Source organism: Athene noctua, chromosome 15, assembly GCF_965140245.1.
Source record: "Athene noctua chromosome 15, bAthNoc1.hap1.1, whole genome shotgun sequence".
Taxonomy (NCBI): Eukaryota; Metazoa; Chordata; class Aves; order Strigiformes; family Strigidae; genus Athene; species Athene noctua.
In genome coordinates, this window is record NC_134051.1 from 6,826,564 (window position 1) to 6,844,777 (window position 18,214).

The 18,214-nt window shown below is 53.9% G+C and overlaps 2 protein-coding genes across 3 annotated transcripts; one reads left to right on the plus strand and one right to left on the minus strand.

The window, feature by feature from the left end:
• Positions 1-88: 88 nt before the first annotated feature.
• Positions 89-9,251, plus strand: PDAP1 (PDGFA associated protein 1). Its single transcript, XM_074919773.1, has 6 exons — positions 89-189; positions 4,016-4,107; positions 6,039-6,146; positions 6,555-6,676; positions 7,578-7,729; positions 8,426-9,251. Exons 1-6 carry the CDS (start codon positions 177-179, stop codon positions 8,482-8,484), a joined length of 546 nt encoding a protein of 181 aa, XP_074775874.1. The 5' UTR covers positions 89-176; the 3' UTR covers positions 8,485-9,251.
• A 1,818-nt stretch (positions 9,252-11,069) lies between these two features.
• On the minus strand, positions 11,070-18,005 carry ARPC1B (actin related protein 2/3 complex subunit 1B). Of its 2 annotated transcripts, XM_074919029.1 has the most exons (10): positions 17,865-18,005; positions 15,361-15,434; positions 14,511-14,615; positions 13,747-13,969; positions 13,316-13,423; positions 12,973-13,179; positions 12,657-12,732; positions 12,378-12,574; positions 11,820-11,910; positions 11,070-11,350 (listed from the first exon to the last, which is right to left on the minus strand). In XM_074919029.1, the coding sequence occupies exons 2-10, from the start codon at positions 15,422-15,424 to the stop codon at positions 11,312-11,314; spliced, it is 1,110 nt and encodes a 369-aa protein (XP_074775130.1). In that variant the 5' UTR covers positions 15,425-15,434; positions 17,865-18,005; the 3' UTR covers positions 11,070-11,311. The 2 variants fall into 2 exon arrangements, with proteins under 2 accessions (XP_074775130.1, XP_074775131.1); XM_074919030.1 differs by lacking the exon at positions 17,865-18,005 and having other exon boundaries at positions 15,361-15,439.
• Between the last annotated feature and the right edge of the window lie 209 nt (positions 18,006-18,214).

Consider the following 18,214-nt stretch of genomic DNA (forward strand, 5'->3'; position numbering starts at 1 on the left):
CGGGAGCGGCGGCGCAGAGGGCAGACCCCCAGCGGGGGCCTCGCGACCGGCGGCGGGTGGGCGGGCGCCGAGGGCCGCGCGCCGCGTGCAGGGGGTGGGGCGGCTTCCGCTTCCGGGTCGCCGCTCGGGGCCGGGGGGGCCTCGCTGCAGCTGCCGCAGCCGCCATCGCCGCCGCGATGCCGAAAGGAGGTGGGGGCCGGGCCGGGGGGGGCTCGGCCCTGCGAGAAGCAGCGGGGGTGGGGGGGGAGGAGGGGGCTGAGGCCGTGGCTGTGTAGGCCCCTCGGGCGGAGAGGAGGGGCGTGGGGGGAGGCCCCGGCTGCGGTGGCTCGGGGGGGCAGGTCTCGTTCCCCGCCCGCGGGGCTGAAGGGAGGTCTCCTTCCCCGCTCTCCCCGGCTCTGGGGAGCTTGGGGGGGGTGTCTCCCCCATATCGGCTGCGGAGGGTGTTGGAGGGAGGTCCCCTTGGCGCACCCCCGCTCCGGCTGTGGATGGCTTCTGCGGGAGGTCTCGGTTTTTCTCCCCAGCCCGCTCGTAGAGGTTTCGGGGGGAGTTTCCCTCCCCATTCCCACCCCATGGAGAATGTGCCAGGCGCCACATTCTCCACGTTTCTCGCAGAGCTGCGGCTCCCATGTTGTGCCCTCTAGCAAGTGCCATGGGATCGCGGCAGCCCGTGACGGGGGTCCCGGCCTTGGGGTGCCAGGCTCCCCCCCCCACCGTGGACTGGGAGCGGGTTGGGTCCCATGTGCGCCCCGCTGGGCTGGAAGCTGCAGCCGGTTCCCCTTGGGAAGGGCCTGAGGCACATGGACGCCCCGGGAGAGGAGTTTACAGCTACACCGGGGATCCCCGGGGATGGAGGGGGCGGCACAGTCGGTGTCTGGTGGCTGATGGCTTTCCCATCCCGGCGGTTCAGTGGTGGAGGCCTCCGGGGCTCGGTACGGGGAATCTGAGCGGCCGAGCAGAGGGTCCGGCCCTGAGGGGCAGCCTGGGGGGGGATGCGGAGGTGGTCTTCGGTTCAGGGGTTCCAAACGTGGCTCCTTTCATGTGGCTCCGGCAGCTCCGCATCTGGGTATTACGGAGCGGGTACCGACTTGCTTGTGTGATTAAGAAGAAGTAATGAGGGACTGACAGACTGTCAGGGCTGAGCTGGATCCACCCAGAACCTTCTCCAGATGCACCATCTGCATAATTGGCTCTTGTGTGAGCGTCTGTGAAACCCCAGTCATATACATTAATGTAAACTAGTCTTCGTCATTCATCTTCTCTGTAGTTTGCTCCAATTTATTTCATCAGCATTTCCCAAGCTTTAGTACCAAATCTGCTTCCTTATTTAGATTTTTTTTAAGCACTTATTTTGTGTCCATTTGCACAACGTTAGTAGATAGAGCTGAAACTTTAGCATATTTTTTGTGAAGGCAAAGAACTGTGGATATTTAAATGACGTATTTAAACACCTGTAACTGATGATTTCTTGCTCTGTATTTCATTGTACAGTTTTAAATGTTTCAAACCTTTTGCTTCTTGGGAAAAGAGGGATCTTTGCTTGTCTCCCCTGCTCCCTCCAAGTCAGTAGGAGCTATAGTATTGTTAGCAGAAAAGTGGATTTTTGCACACACTGTTTAATATAAAATGTGGGGGGTTAACCAGCCAATAATAAATATTGTTACAGGATTATTTTTTATTATTTTTTAATACCTTGATTTTTTAAAAAAGTGATTCCTTCAATATTCTTCCATTCTCTTTGATTTAAATTCCTTAATTATGCCATTTGAAGACAAATGTATTTCATTGTGCCTGCCTTAGGTGCTAGTGATCTCTGCTGCAGGTGAAATCTGAAGATGATTCTATTTTTGAAATACCTCACAGAGGAGGATAAGAATCATTATCCCTATTTTACAGATGGGGAAACTGAGGCAGGGAGCTGAAGTGAGTTGTGCAGCGTGATGCAGTAGGTCAGTGGCAGATGTAAGAACCTCACTCCTCTTGTCTGACCTGGGGTTTGACCTCCCTGCGAAGAGCAGAGCCTTGGCCCTGCCCTGTGCGGAGCTCCCTGCTCAGAGGGGCCTTACCTCTCTGTGTGCAGGTTCACGTAGAAATGAGATTGATGTAAGATAATTTCTCTTGAGTTGCTTTCCATCCGCTATTACTGCTGTTTATTTGCAGTAATAAAGCTTTTGTGTTCTTCGGTTCTGAGCCTAGTGTAAAATTCTCAAGCCCAGCTGGACAAGAAGGCTGCCTGGCATCGGCTAAGCTTGTAGCACAGCACTGATTTGGTTTATTTAGGGTTTTTTGGTGTTATGTAGTGTGTCAGGGATATTACCGTTGTTCCATTCAGGGTGATGTCATTTGCTGGGCAGTGAGGTAATGCCTCCTGGGCTAGAGCAGTCCTGTGACAGATCTCGTTCCCAGTGAGGGTCAGTGTTGCCACATGGGATGGTTTGGAACAGACAAAGAAAACACACGTCTTTGGGTGCAGCAAAGCTTTTGGTTGTGCTTATGGTTTGAGCGCCCACAGGCTGAGTTTAGACAGAAGAACCTGGGCTCTGCGCTTCCCTGTTTCACGTGAGAAGAACATCTTGGGAGCCTCTGTAAGGCTTCACAGTGAGGTTTTTGAGATAATTTATTCCACAGTTCAGCTTTTACTGAGCTGAAATATATGAGAGTTTTTCTCTGCTGAGCCAGGAGGACTGGTCAGAAAATTCTGATTTTCTAAAGCTTGCAGCCCACGGGGGCTGCCTGCACGTGTGTTCCCTGTCCCTCCAAGTCTCACGGCGCAGCCCGGTGTGACGGTGGCACAGCCCGGTGTGATGGTGGCACAGCCGTACAGTAATGCCAGATCTTTCCTGTGCATCCTGTGCAGTCCTGATGAAGGAGGGACAATCCCCTCACCCCTCCCCACCACTGTGAGGTTTCTGTTGTCCTCAGTGGGTTGAAGCAGGGAGTGAAAGAGAGAGCGTGAGGATTTCCTGCTCATTCCGTCGGACTTCAAAGACTCCTGCAATAGCAGAGAGCTCCCTTGCCTGAGCTGTTTGCTTTTTGCAAGTCTCATGTACTGGTTGTACCTTGAGCTCCCTAGCTCAAGGCTAGAGACTGACTCTATTCAGCTTGCTTTCCAGCAGTTCTTCGAGCTGTAAGAATATAAACAGAGCAGTCACTTTCAGGAGGTGTTAATGGCTTCAGTGATTCATTAATAAACACAATTTTGAATTTGAGAGCAGATCTTAGCCAGGCAATTTGGACAGCTAAGCTGACTCTCTCCTCTTCCTAGTTCCTAGAGCTTGTTTTTATTTTTCCTTATAAAGTAATAAAACATGGAGGCTCCTTTTAGTAGTTCTTCAGCTCTCATTATAATTCCCAAAGCTTTTGTCCAATTAGCTTCCTATTTTCTCTTGGCACAGCCTTAGCATAGGGGAGGGGTTAAGGAGGCAAGCTTGTCAGGGAGCTGGTTGTGACCATGGCTGCCGCAGGAACATGCTGTGATTCCTCCTGCACAGGAAACACTGTGGGACTGAGCCAGCCCGGGAAGTGAATCAGAGGCCACAAGCGTAGGCAAGGAAGGGTGGCATCACCGAGAGCTTAGGGGGCTCTGGGAAGCTTGTTGCCTGATAACTGGTGTCACAGCTCTGTGATGGTTAAGGGACAGGGGGACCCCGTTCAGGGAGCACCTTCCTGGCTCCCTCTCTGTAGGACAAACCTTTGCTTCATTTGGCAAATACTGTGCATAGGCTGCGCTCGGTTCTGGTGTCTCCTATAGCAGCCCAAGGGGAAAGAAAGAACCGATTCTGTGAGTATCTTTCTGTGGATCAATAATCCTAATTCTCTGTGTAACTTACCCAAAATTCTTGGAGTGTTTTGCTGAGAGTGACGAGTTTGATGTGTCCTTTTTTCATTAAATTCTATCAGAGGAGCTATTTTGGTTTGTCCTATCTGCACCAAAAATCCAGAGAGAGTGCTACTGGAGGAGTAGACCTTTCTGGAAGCTTATCACTAAGCCATTTATTAATTTTATGTTTTTGTACAGGTAGAAAAGGAGGCCACAAGGGCCGAGCAAGACAGTACACAAGTCCGGAAGAGATTGATGCTCAGCTCCAAGCAGAAAAACAAAAGGCAAGGGTATGTGTTTGCCTATGTTATACACTTACTGTCATAAGTCCTGGCTCGTACAGCATGCTGAACTTGCAGTTCATGGGAAATGCAGCTCAGTCAAGTGTTGCAGATCATTCTGTCTGTGATCACAATATGAATTTTGAGTATCTGGCTGGGGAGACTGCGAGGTGTGATCCAGTCTCGTTTCTCACAGAAGTGAGGCCAGATAGATCATCCAGTTCACAGTTTGAAGGTTAAAGGATAGGGCAGATGACTACACAGCAGCTCTAGACATCTTTTCCCCCGGTATTTCATCATTCTAGTCTCTAGTGTCAGCTAATTTTTTTGTCCATCCTTTGCAGTTTGGCTATGGAGAAAAAGGGCGCACATCTTATTGTATATTGAAATTACTATATTTGCCCTCTTTCTCTTCTACACTTAAAAGACCAACTCCTCTGACTTCTTCCTATACACATGATTTTTTTGTTTGCCTCTGACTTTTAGGGAGAGATAACAGAGTTTTCAGGCATGACTCCTTTTTGGGGTGTGTTTCTATGTCCCAACATAGGATTGTAACAGCTCCCCTCACTTCCACAACTACCTGACTGGTATTATAAAAGGCATGGCTACTTTTTGCAGTGCTTGCTCTCCTGTATCCCCATATTTTCACAGCCATGATGGCATTCTCACTGCTGGTTTTCTGTGACTTTCTGAAAGTGCTGCCTAAGCCCAAATACACTATTCCAGCTGAAGCCTTACAGCACTGACTCCAGTAGGATAATTATACCCCATATAGGAAATACTGATGAATACCTCTGAGCAGGAGGTTACTCTTTCAAGCAGTTGTGAGCCATATTGTTGATTCCTTTTTAATGTTTTGACCAGCTGTAACTCAAGATGATTGTGTGGACTGCTGCTTAGCCACATATTCCGACTTTGTGTTGGATTTCTTCTTCCGAAGTATAACTCCTCTTGGTTTGTTTTCTGATTCCACCTTCTTGGTTTTGTGCCATCTTTCCAAATTCTGAAACCACTTATGGGTCTGATCCTGTTTTCCAAAATTATTCCAACTCCTAGCAGTGTGATGTTATTCACAAACTTTCTAAGTGTTCTCTACTTCCGAGTTGTTAATAAAAATGCCAACTGGAAATGGAACAAAGCAAGCACGACCCCACTTGAAATGTCTGTCTTGTTTTGAAACAAACCAGAGAACTGCTCTTTAAGAAGGATTTCTCTTATTTTTTCTTTGGTGATAATCTATACCACATAGTGATTACATCTAACGCTATTTTGTTAGGGAAGGCTTTAAAAAAAAAACCCAGAACCAAAATTACTCCTCTTACTGCCCATAGCTCATCCACTTTGCCAGTTGCTGTGATGAGGGATATTTAGCAGTGGCAAAGCAAGCTATTCACACCCATGTTGGTTCTTCTTATCTTATCTTCTAATGATTCATAAATTAATTCCTAGGCTTCTGACTGGTAAAAGCTCTGCTAAACAGGCTGTAATTTCTTGGCTAACAGTGTTCTGGTTGATGGTTGTCAATTTGCTCTTCTCTAGGCTTTTTTTTATCTAGACCTAGGATGGGATCCAGCTCTACACTAAAGTTGTTTCCAGTCCCTGAGATATTGTGCACTGAAAAACCGGGCCAAAATGTCTCCTGGAGATCTTTCATTTGGGGAAAGTAAAGTACCAGTTCTGTCTTTTACAATAATTTTCCTGGTCTGTTGCACAGAGAGAACAGCAAAGTTGTTGAGAGTTGACCTGCTGGGGCAGGTGATGCACACTTAGGTGCTGAGAATGAGCTCTTGTTTTGTAACAGCCAGGCACCCTTGGAGTCATGAGGATCATGCTCTCAGAGCTCTCTTGCCCCTCCAGGATGATCACATTTAAGAGTCATTGCTGAATTTGGGATTTTTATTGACATACATTTTCTCTAATTTCCTGTGATTTTGTAGGAAGAAGAGGAGCAAGAAGAAGGAGGTGAAGGAGCAACAGGAGACCCCAAAAAGGAGAAGAAGTCTTTAGATTCAGATGAGAGTGATGAAGACGATGAGGATTATCAGGTATTGTCATTCTCAGGGCATTTAATGCATTTGCACCACCCAAATTCTTGGAACAGGAGAGAGATGCACGCTCTTGACTCTCAGTTCTCTTTGAGAGCTACCTATAGTAATTTTTTTATGGAGGACCTATTTTTAAAAGCCCCAAGCCCTTTACTTGACAGCATTTTGTCCTCAGAATGAAAACTTGTGTATTTTTATAAATGAAATGCAAAGACAAGAAGATTGCAAAAAGGGCTGAAGATGCCTGGTGGTATATATCTTGGTTCATAAATGGTTTTGCTCTCTGGTAGTAAAAACATCTCGAATTCTGCTTTAGGGGTGTGTGGCAGTGTGTTTGATGAGCTCTGATACAACACAGTGTGGGTATTGAGAGAGCTTCTTAACCTTCCTCTTGTTCTTGAACCTTAGCAAAAGCGCAAAGGAGTGGAAGGGTTGATAGACATAGAGAATCCCAATCGTGTAATTCAGACAACCAAAAAAGTAACTCAGCTGGACCTGGATGGACCTAAGGAACTGTCACGGCGAGAGCGGTGAGTCTTTCCTGCTGCCTCAGCAGGGGCTAGTGTGTTCCTGGAATTTCATCCTTGCTGGTGGCAGCAGCTTAACGCAGGCAGGTGTTTCCCTGCTGTGTATGCATTGATGTTTCAGGGAAGCCCTTTAAATATGTTGCTGTCTAAAGCAGACACTGAACAGCAGTAAACTGTCAAGCTGTGGTTCAAAATATCTTTCCTTCCAAACTTTACAGTTTTCTGTCCTCTGGGAGTAGCTGTGGGCGTCCTGGAGCCAGGCAGCTTGGCCAGGTGCACTAAGAGAGTGAAGTTTGTTGCTGTGAAGCAGATGTAGACCATTCCTTTCTTGAAGTTTTATGACAAAAATCAGCTGTAACTGAAATCCTTTAATCAGAGGTCACCTTGGACTCCACTTTAATCTTGCTACAGAAGGTGCCCTAGGAGAGGTAGCGGTTTCCCAGATTGCAGGTGTCATGGTGAAATTTTTGTCTGAGCAGATCAATAAGATGTCAACCAAAGTTTAATCTTTGAGTTTCATTTAGCAGTGGAAAGTTTCAGAGTGAAAGATTTAAGCTTGCTTGTTTGGGATAGATTGCTGCAGCAGCAGTACACCTTTGAGGGTAAGGCTGGGGAAAACATGTCATGGTGCTGTGCGGTCTGGGGCTAATTCGATTGACCTCCTTGTGTGTCAGTGTCCTTATTTAGCTGAATGAAGGTAGAAATAATCTCTGTCATCATCCCTGTTCAAACCCTGCAGTAGATACAACCTGTGCTTGAAAACTGGTTGACAGGGCCCTCCAGTCTCTGTGGGCAATCCATGTCTGTCCTCGCTGTCCTTCCCAGTGAGAAAGCCTCCCCCTCTCTGCCTGTACCTGCCTCCTTGCTTGGACGCTATGGTGACTGGTGTGTTTTGCTCAAACAGAGAGGAAATAGAGAAACAAAAGGCAAAAGAAAGATACATGAAAATGCACCTAGCTGGCAAAACAGAACAAGCGAAGGCAGATCTCGCCCGACTAGCCATCATTCGGAAGCAAAGGGAAGAAGCTGCCAGAAAGAAAGAAGAAGAAAGAAAAGGTTAGAGAGTAATTAATCATATCCTCTTACTTCTCTTTGCAGTGGCTGTACTGCCAAGAGGCATGAGTTCTCATATCACACGTAGTAATCCCTCATCTCCTGAGACTGCGTGCTGTTGCTGTCATCACAGCTCCTGTCATCAAAACCAGATTCAGCTGTTCCATTCCTATAAAGCTCTTGCTTTATAAAGCTCTAGAACATCTGAAAAGGGAAAGAGAGAAGGGAACTGCCCTTGATAACCATATTGTCCTCAGCCTCGCAGGCGATGCTTGCTCCAGTTTGGGGGTTCCTTGTGCTGGGTGTGATTTATCTGTTTTGCCTGTTGGGGATCCAAACTACCCAGGGAATTTGAAGGGCTCCTCCTCTGCTTGGGCTTCTTCAGCTCTGATAGGTGTGAACCAGAAGTCTGTTGAGCGTGTCTTCTCAGTGCCTTCCACTCAGAAATTGGTGCATCGGCATCAGGGTGGTTTGTGGATGCCTGAAGAAAGGCCAAGGACAGAAGGGAACACGCAAGGGAGGCTGCTCCTCTTAGCTCCGAGAGGATCTACCAGGGATTGGCGGGGAGGGTCAGATTTTTCCCTGTTCCCTCACTGTACATGACTGGCAGGATTCCAGTCTCGGGGGGCTGTCAAGCCACGACCAGTTGGTGATATATGCTGTGAAATGACAAAACCCTCTGTTCTTTTCCTCCCCCAGCAAAAGATGAAGCGGCTATGGCAGGTAAAAGACTGCAGTCACTATCCCTTAACAAGTAAGCACAGAACATGCAAGAGGAGGAAACGCCAGGGAACTGTGCCTGGTGCCTGCCAGGAACTCTGTCGTGTTGCATACCATAGATGCCACGTAGGGTGCACGGCGGCATCGAAGTCACCTTCACCTCCAAGAGACACTGACAATGTGTTTGTCCTCATCCTGGCACAGATTTCCATTTGGGGTTAGGGGCAGCTGCTATCTTTGGTGCAGAACTGTGCTGAACAGCAATTCTCTGTAACAGTTTGGAAACCTGAATGTTTTTGCTGTTTTTAGGGTTAAGAACTCATAGACAGGGGGCAGGGCGGGAGGGGAGATGCTTCAAATATTAGATTGCAAGAAAATAGATTGTGGGGTCATTGTGGGGTGGGGCATGGGGTGGGAAACTTTGACTTGCTAGTGGAAGCCCAAAGGATAATGTATCCCAGGAATTCTTCTGGGCAAATGGCCCGTCAAATTTTGCTGCAGGGTGTTGCAGTATAAGCTGGGAGCCTGACTTCATGGACATCTGGAGTGCCGTTCCTTCCCGGTTTCATCCCTCCTTTCTTGCAGCCGGTCTCCCCTTTTCCCTCCTCTTCATTTTTATTTTTTTTTTTTCTCCTCCTTATTAGGGATAGTGCCAGTTTTTAACCACATCATCCTTTGTTTAAAGGAAAAAAATAAACGACATTAATTGTATCCGACCCAGATGGAAAAAAAAACTTGATAAAGTTTAAAAACCGACAACAACAGAACTTGTATATTTGGCTGATTAAAATGTAAGTTATCAGAAGTGCTCTGTCCTCGTTTCATGTGCGTGTGAATGAACAGGGGTGTACAGGCCGCTGCTGAGGTGCAGTCTGGTGGGGTGACTTCTGCCTCTGCTGCTTTGCTGTTTCTGAGTTGTTTGTGGTGTGGAATTTGGCTCGAGGTTCAGCAGATGCATCCTGAAGGCAAAAAGCTTTTCCCGCTGTCTCTAATGGACAGTCTTGCACAGTCTGGTTACCACAGCAGAGAAACAATTACCCTCAGGCTGCTATCTAACCCAGTCTCTGTGTCAGAAGGTCAGTCTCCGAACTGTCACATGTCCCCTATGGGGATGTGACTGGGAGCTGCCTGCCCAAACTGCTGTCCCGCTGTGGAGAGGCTGGGTCACCTGCCCGTGGGTAAAGGTGTAAGCCCCAGAGCTGTGCCCCCGGGCACAATTTGACAGTGACTGGCTTCAGGGATAGCAAGATGAGCGATGCCAGGAGAGGTGCCCTTGCTGTCAGCTCCACAGAATCACCAAGGTTGGAAAAGCCCTTGAAGCTCCTCCAGCCCAACCATGAGCCTCACCCTGACTGTTCCCAACTCCACCAGATCCCTCAGCGCTGGGTCAGCCCAACTCTTCAACCCCTCCAGGGATGGGGACTCCCCCCTGCCCTGGGCAGCCCATTCCAACGCCCAACAGCCCCTTCTGCAAAGAAATCCTTCCTCAGAGCCAGCCTGACCCTGCCCTGGGCAGCTTGAGGCCATTCCCTCTGGGCCTGGCGCTGGGTCCTTGGCTCAAGAGACTCATCCCCCATCTCTGCACCCTCCTGTCATGGAGCTGTAGAGGGCCAGGAGGTCTCCCCTCAGCCTCTTCTTCTCCAGACTAAACCCCCCCCGTTCCCTCAGCTGCTCCCCAGCAGACCTGTGCTCCAGACCCCTCCGAGAGGGAAGAACTTTAATGGTGGGGACAGAACTGCTGTGTGGAGCCTGGGGGGTGGATGGAACCAGATGCTAGGGAGCAGTGGCCTGACTGATGCCTGGAACTGGGTTTAACCCAAGCTCACAGCGAGGTCTGATCCTGGGAGGAGTAACCACATGGCACTGCACAGGTTCCTTTTGGTGGGAAGTGTAGGATTTCCCTTGCAGAGACGCTCAGTTTAAGACACGGCAGCACTGGGGGAGTGGCCAGGCATCTTGCCTGCCCCTACACACCTGCCTGGGTGCTGGTTCTTCTTGTGCCTTTGCCAAAGCCCTCACCAACCACTTTAGCATGATTTCATACCCTCTGTGAAACATATGACCCTGCCCCTTGCTTCCCACAGGTGATTAAACCCAGCTCTGAAACACAGATTTATCTGCTTTCCTACAGCTTCTTTGAGGGCTCCTGGGTGCAGCTTTGTCCTCCCCCTTTGGCTGTGAACCGGGACTGCTCCTGCCCCGTGTTAGAGATGAGGAAGGTGGAAGTCGGAGCTGCTCTGATCAAAACTACCTGGCAGCCTGCGATAACGGGCTGGAAAGCGGCAGGATTGGTTCAGCAGCCCAAGGTTTCAGAGCTGGCTCCTAGGGTGTGGAATTTCACACCTGATGGGACTTGACTGGTGTCCAGGAGGAGCTCAGTGCCAGGAGCAAGATGGGAAACCTGCACTGCTGTGCTGCCTCCATCCTCCACCCTACCTTTTCTCTAGTACCGATACTGTTCCGAAATCGTGCTGAAGGAAGAAGGGAATGAGGGGGTGACATTCCCCTTATCCCCACCTTCCTGATTCATAACTATCCGTGGTGAGATGTGGCCGTGATGTGCTCTAATCACACCTGTTCAAATTGAATTTGTTTTTTTAAAAAAAGGCAAAAAAAAAAAAAATTTAGATTGATACAGGAAAATCCTTGGTTTATTTTTGATTTCTTTAAGCGATGTATGACCAGCATCGGGTAGGATGGTAACAAAAATAGTAAAAAAAATTGTCTGAGAGCAGCCACCAGGGCTGGCTGGCAGCCGGGGAAGTGTTGCTGGTGGCATCGTGACCGGCTCGGGGGGGAAAGCAGGCAAGTGCAGCAGAGCAGGGGAGGGCTGGCATCCCCGGACACCCTTCTGGGGTGGCTCCTTCATTTGATCTTGAGATCCTTCAGCGCTGACTCCAGGCTCTGAAATGAAACGGGAGGTCGTTCATCATCAGCTTTTTGCTTTTCAAGGCAACTGGAGGTGGTTGGGGAGCTGAAAGGAGGGCACAGCCCGGGGGGAAATCTGTCCCCTGGGATGCCAACCTGTCCCCATGGGGAAGAGATCCCAACTTCGGCTGGTTTTGGCTAATTTTTCAAGCCATGTGGGTAAAGCTGAAGCCAGGAGAGGGTGCTGGATCCCTGCATAAGGCGGGCATCAACACCCCAGCTCTGATAACGAGCTTAAAAGTGCCACCCAGCGGTGTCCCCCACCCAGGAGATCCCACTCAGGCCTGTGAGACCCCCGTGGGCAGGATGGGCCCCACCACCCCAGCAAAGATCTGTGCAGCAGCAGCAGGGTGAGGGATTGCAATTAGAGCTGTAGCTAAGGAGGGTTCTTCAACACTGGGTGCTACTAGCCTGGGGGGACCACGGCACCGCGGGGACGCCTTACCTTGACATCCCAGATACTCATGCCACCGTCCATCCCCGTGGTGCAGAACTGTGAGCAGTTGCCCTTCCCTCCCGCCAGCACCGAGATCTGGCTGCAGGGTGCAAAGAGGCAGCGGGGAGTCAGTCCCAGGTCCCCGCCAAGCCCTTGGGGCTGTCCAGTGGGAGTGGGGCTGGACCCCTTCACGTTCCCCACCCCCATGCAGGGATGCTCTGGGAATGCCCAGGCATGCTCAGGCACTATCCCAGCTCCTGGAGCTGGAGCCCTTCGTCTCCTCCACCTGTGTGCAGGGGTGCTCAGGGATGCCCAGGAATGCTCTGGAGCTGTCCCAGCTCCTGGAACTGAATGCCTCCATCTCCCCCACCCACATTCAGGGATGCTCAGGGATGCTCCAGGAACACTCTTGGGGATATCCAGGGGTGCGCTGGGGGTGTTCCAGGGCTGTCCCAGCACCCAGGCTGGACAGCAACACAGTCAGGGGATGCTCAGGGGCCAGCAAACAGACCCTGGGGTGACCCAGCTGAGCCTGTCCCTTCACCCACTCATCCCCCCCATACACACCTGATGCTATTCTTGTGCAGGGTGTCCAGCGAGGCATTGGTGGTGTCCGAGCTCGCTTTCTTGTCCAGGTTCTGGAAGCGCTCGCGGGCAGTGAGGCCACGCTGGGAGCTCTGCTTGGGGACATCCAGCTTCCCCCCAAAGGTCAGTGTGCTCTGGCTCTCCTCATAGATGAACAGCATTGGGTAGCAGTCGTGGCCCTGGGGAACCAGGTGGCCCTGCTCAGCACCCTCCTGTCAGGCCCAGTGCGGTGCCCACCCCACATCCCCAGCGCAGACTCACCGCAGCCACCAGGCTGTTTTCAGTGATGAAGGTGACAGCCAGGAGGGGCAGGGTCTCGGTGCACAGCGAAGCAACACTACGAGGAAGGGCAGGGCATTAGCAGCCTGTCTGCACTGAGACTTGCACAGCTCATAACATAGATGGAAGCCACAAGACTACAAGGAGAAGACACACCACCTCTCCTCCATCTATGTTTGGCCCAACCCAACTCAGATGTCTCCATCCCCAGGTTGTTTTTGGGGTCAACCCCCCCTGCCACCCACAGCATGGCCACCCCAGCCCCTCCTAGTCCACTCCTCTCCCCAGCCCCACTTACGCCATCTTCTTGTTGGCATCGGCGAGGCAGAGGGTGCTGTCGTGGCTCACCCAGGCCACACGCGCGCCGCTGGCTGAGAAGCAGATGCTGTGCACCCACCCGCAGCTGCTGCTTGACTCGAACATCAGCTCCCCAAAGGGCATCTTGGAGCCCCATGGCGTGGGGCTGGGCCGCTCCTCCACCTCCTTGATGTAGGCTGAGAAGATCCTGAGAGGGGGGAGAGCCTTGCCATGTGTCCCTGGACACAGCACCAGAGCTGCCTCCATCCCTGCCCCTTCTCATGTCTCAGTTTCCCTGCCAGAGCCCATGGGGTGCCCCGTCATCCACCCTCCCTGCTCCTCACCTGCATTTGAAGTCACAGGAGCCAGCGGCCAGGAGGACATTGTTGGGGTGCCAGTCGAGGCTGAGGACTGTAGAGCGGATGGGCTTCTTGATGTGCTTGCAAACCCACCTGCGTGGAGAACGGTTGGTATCAGTGGGGGAGCATCACCACACCACGCTTGGGAACCCTGCTGAGCTTTCCAGAGGGCTGGCTGAGGGCGGTCAGGACTCCAAGCACCCCAGGAGCTACCCTGGGTCACCGTCCTGCAGTAGCAGCTTGGGCACAGGGAGTACCTCCCCCCATCTCACCATCTGTCTCCTCCTCCAGCTCCTCCTGTCTCACCTCCAACTCCTCCATTCTCCTGTCTCCCTTCCCTCCCTCCCTCCCTGTCTTCTCCATCTCTCCTCCATTCCCCACAGGACAGACCCAGCAAGGCCATGGCAGAGCCTCACCAGTCGTTCTCCTGCTCAAAGTAGCAGATGGAGATGAGGCGGGAGCCGCTGCCCACAGCGAACTTGTTCTCCTTGGGGGACCACTTGACACAGCGGGCAGCCCGGTTGATCCGCAGGATGACCAGGGTGGGTTTCCAGACATTGCCCTTCAGGGTCCAGACGTAGGCATTGCGGTCGGTCCCACATGTCACCAGCCGGTTGCTCTCTGGGGCCCAGTCGATGCCTGGAAGTCAGAGGGGGGTGACGGTGGCCCAGAGAGCCATGGGGATGGGGATGGGTCACTCAGGGATGGAGGCTATATGAAGTCAGAGCTGTTCTGGGTGGTTTCTGCTCCAGAGTCCCTCTTTGCCCTACTCCCACATCCATCCCAAAACATCCCATCCAGCCCTTGCCAAACCTCACACTGCAAAGCATCCCATCCCACCCCACCCCACATGTCTTTCCCATCCATCTATCTCATCCCACTTCATCCTTTCCCATCCCTTCCACCCCATCCCATTCCCTCTCAACTCATGTCACCCCATCTCTTCCACCTATTCATACTTTCCCCTCCCTCCCTCCCATCCCATCCATCCCACCCCTGGGTGCTTTCTGACATGCCAGATCAAGACCAGGAGAAGTAGATACAACCTGCTCCCTCTCCTCTACCCGCTGCACAACCCCCATCCAGAAGCTGCCGGTGCCACCGAGTGGGGCTGGGACTGGCTCTGGGGCAGGGCCACCTACCACCCATGTCCCCATCTCCTCAGTCAATCAGGACTCACCCGTCACCTGCCCATTGTGCTCCTTCAGCTCATGGACTTTGCTCCACTTGGCCCCATCCTTGCGGTAGATGTGGACCTCGTGGTTGTTGGGACAGAGGGCGATCTCTGCAGGGTGAGAGCAGCCGGGACAAAGCCCTCCCCTGGGTCATGGGCTCTGCCAGTGGGGAGCAGAGCTAGACAGCATCGACTTGCCCCTTCCTGTGCTCCAGGCTCAGCAGGACACAGTGGGACCCCACCAAGCCCCCCCAGCCCCGTGCTGCCCCAAAGCTGGTCCTGCTCCTGCAAACTGTCTCTATGGGAAAGAGGGAACCTCCCCCAGACTCTCCAGCCCAGCATCCTCCCTCCCCCAGCCTGTGAGCCTGTGGTCCCACGGGGCTGGTGGGATGGGGTGGGACAGGATGGCTGCGGATGCTCAGCTCCCATCCAGCCCCGCCTGCCCGGCACGCCGGCCGCAGCAGAGAAAGCACTTTTTGTTCTCTCCCACATCCCCCGCGCTATGGCCGGGAAATGCCAGCGGCCGTGAATCACTCAGCTCAGCTCAGCTCTCCTCTCCACGTTTCATCCCTCCCTTCCCACACCGGCTGCCGTGGTGCCCGGGGGCCGGACGCTGTGCTGGCACCCCCAGCACCCAGCTCTGCCCTGGCAGCAGGACCGGGGGACGCAGGGTGACACGTACTGTCCCAGCTCCATAATCTGCCTGCAGCAGGACCCGCTTCCCAAAACACAGCCCCAACCCAGCTCTGCCCCATCTCGGGGGGGCATCGCCCACTGCAGCAATGTTCAGCTGGGACAGTTAGTGCTTCAGGCCACCCCTGGGGATTTTCCGATGGGGTGCTCCGGCCGTACTTACGGGTCCGGTCCTTGTTCCAGGCGTGGCAGCTGATGGGCTCCAGCAGGAAGCTGTGGTAGGCCATGGCTCACAGGCTGGGGACAGGGTGAGACACCCGTGGCTGTCAGGAGATGCTGCTCTGCCCACGGGGACGAGCCCCCAGTGGGACCCCCAGCTCCCAGCCCCACTGAGTGTTCCCTCCCGCAGGGATCAGCCCCGCATTGCAGCCCACTGTGTCCCCCCTCTGCCAGAGAAGGGGTTTCCCTGAGGATTTCCAAGCTCAGAGATTGCCCAAGCTCAGGGCGGGCAAGGGAGGGTCCAGGTGGAGCTGGAGGAGACGTTCCCCATGGTGCTGCCTCGTGGCTGGGCACCCCACGCTGAGTGTCCCATGGCTGGGTGCCAGATGGGTACCCCATGGCGAGGCACCCCATAGCTGGGTGCCACATGGGTGTCCCGTGGCCAGATGGACTTCCAAACTGCCCCATCCAGCTGGAGCTTGGTGGGCAGGAAAGGACGGTGGTGCTGGCACTGCCAGCCTCATGTGCATCCCAGAGGCCCCCCCATGGGCAGCACCCCCTTCCTCTAGCTGCTCCCACCAGTCCTGTGGGGCTGAATCCACTTGCTCCTTCCCCATCTCATTTAGGAAGAGCCAAAGCCCCAAGGAGGCACCCCCATCCCATCCCATCCCATCCCATCCCCTGTGTGCTCAGCCCCGGCGAGGTGGTGACTAATCCCTTCCCCTGGCTGAGCTCCTGCTGCTCCTGCCAGCACCCACCGACCGCTCCGGTGCCACGGGACAGAGCAGCTTCCCACAAGTCCCCTCCGGGTGCCACAGGACCAGGAAGGGCTCGGAGCAGCGGTGCAGCCCCTCGGCCACCCAGCCAAGATAACACACGGATGTAGGGAAACACCTCGCCAGGCCATGACGGACGGGGATTACTCACAGTTTGCCTCTCGGCTATTTTGGGAACTCCCTGAACACTGCCCGTTTTCTTTGGCAGCTAGAAACAGTATAAGGGAAGGAAAAGAGTCCCTCCTAGCAAACCTCTGTCCCTGGGCTGCTGAAAAGAAAATCTGTGGGGCTCCATCACCTGCCTTTTGCATGGGAAGAAATCCCAATGTGATGCACAGCACAAGCCCTGCTGTCACACACCCCACGGCTGAGCCGCTGCTGAAACACCCGTCCCCACCGGCCGGGGACAGGGGCACGGCTGAGCAGGCAGCTGCCCAGCCCCAGCCATCCTGCCGGGGTTCAGCACGGGGTGACCCCCAGGAGGCTACAAAGCCGCTGCCACTCGGCCACCACGCCAGGGAGCGGAAGTTGTTCCCCTGCCACTGGGGTAAAGCAGCACGGGCTGCTCGAGCGCCAATCGCTCCCTGCAGCGGTTTATGTTTCATTTCCCCCAGCAGCTGGTTTATGGCCAGTTCCCTGTTGACACCCCATGGGCTGAGCTGTGCTTCTGCCGTGGAGGGGGGAGCTGTGGGGTGACCCCTGGGGAGCTCAGCAGCCCCTTCCCCAGCAGTAAAGAGCATCAGAGGGGCCATGTCTGTGTACCTGCTTGATACAGAAGCTCTCAAGGGAGGAAAATGGGAATTTTTAGAAGGTCAGACAGGGTGGGATTGGGACCTGATGCAGCTCCATTATCTCCCTGGCCAGCCCTGAGTAGTTCGGAAACGTCCTTGGAGGAGATAACCAAACCTTAGCAGGAACCAAGTGCTGGGGGCTCCTCCCGGCCCCAGGGAGGAAGCCCCGAGCCAGAGGAGCTGTATTTTCACTTTTGCTGAGCTTGATGGGGTGGCAGGACGTGGGTTTGCACCCACTGGAGCAGGGACGCGGTAACAGTCCCAGTGGGAGCTGTAGGACCCCATGAAGACATCCGTGGCCACCATGGTGGCCTGGTCCTCCTGCACCACCGAGCCCTCAACACCCTGCCCTGGGAGCCCCTCTGCAGCAGCTGCAGGGTGTCACCCCCTGCCATGCTCCTGCCAGCCAGGTTGGGGACACCCTTCCTTGGTCCTCTATGTGGGTGTGGGGTACCCCAGGAGCCAGCCTGGCCCTGGGGGGACAGCGCTGTCCCAGGGTGGCTCTGACCGTCCTTTTCCTCATGCTGGGCAAAGCCCGAGGCAGTTGATGCCTGAGGAGGAGAGGCACCTCTCCTGACAGACAACAGACTGCAGGCAGCTCTGGCTCTGCCAGCACCAACCCTCGTGGGACCCTCACTGGGGGACCCTTTCCAACATCCCACAGCTGCCAGGCCTCCAGCAAGAGAATAAAACTCAAACTTGCTGCCAAAGCCGCGGGGAGAAAAAAAAAAAAAACCAAACCCGAAACACAGCGACAACAAAACACACGAGCGGCACGACACTGCCTGCACCCCCCCTCAGACCCCAAAGCAGCCCTGGCCAGGGGTCCCCACCTCCCCTCGAGCAGGGTGTGAGCACCGGGAGAGGCTACGGCCACAGCCCCCCCACGGGACAGATCCAGCCCCTCACCGGGGTGGCAGAGCCGGCTCCCCGCTCCTTACCTTGCTGGGCAGCGCAGGCAGGGCTAGTTCATGGACTCTGGGCAGTCAACACGAACGGCAGCCCGGAGCGAGCGGCGGGAGCTGCTGGCTGCCCCGCCGAGGCAGCCCGACTTCCCTTTTCCTCTCCGAGAAATGCAACCACTTCCTTACGTGGGCGTTGGGGGAGTGCAAAGCAGCTCGGCGGCCGCCCTGCCCCTGCCTGCGAGCCAGGCCTCTCCGCCATCGCCGCACGTGGATGGGCCACCAGCCCCAGGATGCTCCCGGCAGCCCCTGCTGCTCGGTGGGATGTGGGCAACTTTTCCCCGGGTGCACCGGGAAAGGACGTGGCTGGGAAAGCAGAGGGGAAGGAT

Bases quoted from the DNA above. Each gene is read 5' to 3' on its own strand.
- PDAP1 (XM_074919773.1), top strand. The intron at 6,147-6,554 runs GTATTGTCATTC...CTTGAACCTTAG, and splicing joins AAGACGATGAGGATTATCAG to CAAAAGCGCAAAGGAGTGGA. The intron at 7,730-8,425 runs GTTAGAGAGTAA...TTCCTCCCCCAG, and splicing joins GAAAGAAGAAGAAAGAAAAG to CAAAAGATGAAGCGGCTATG.
- ARPC1B (XM_074919029.1), bottom strand. From the start codon at position 15,424: ATGGCCTACCACAGCTTCCTGCTGGAGCCCATCAGCTGCCACGCCTGG. The intron at 12,575-12,656 runs GTGAGTCTGCGC...CTGGTTCCCCAG, and splicing joins AAAACAGCCTGGTGGCTGCG to GGCCACGACTGCTACCCAAT. The intron at 11,351-11,819 runs GTAAGGCGTCCC...GTTTCATTTCAG, and splicing joins TGAGTATCTGGGATGTCAAG to AGCCTGGAGTCAGCGCTGAA.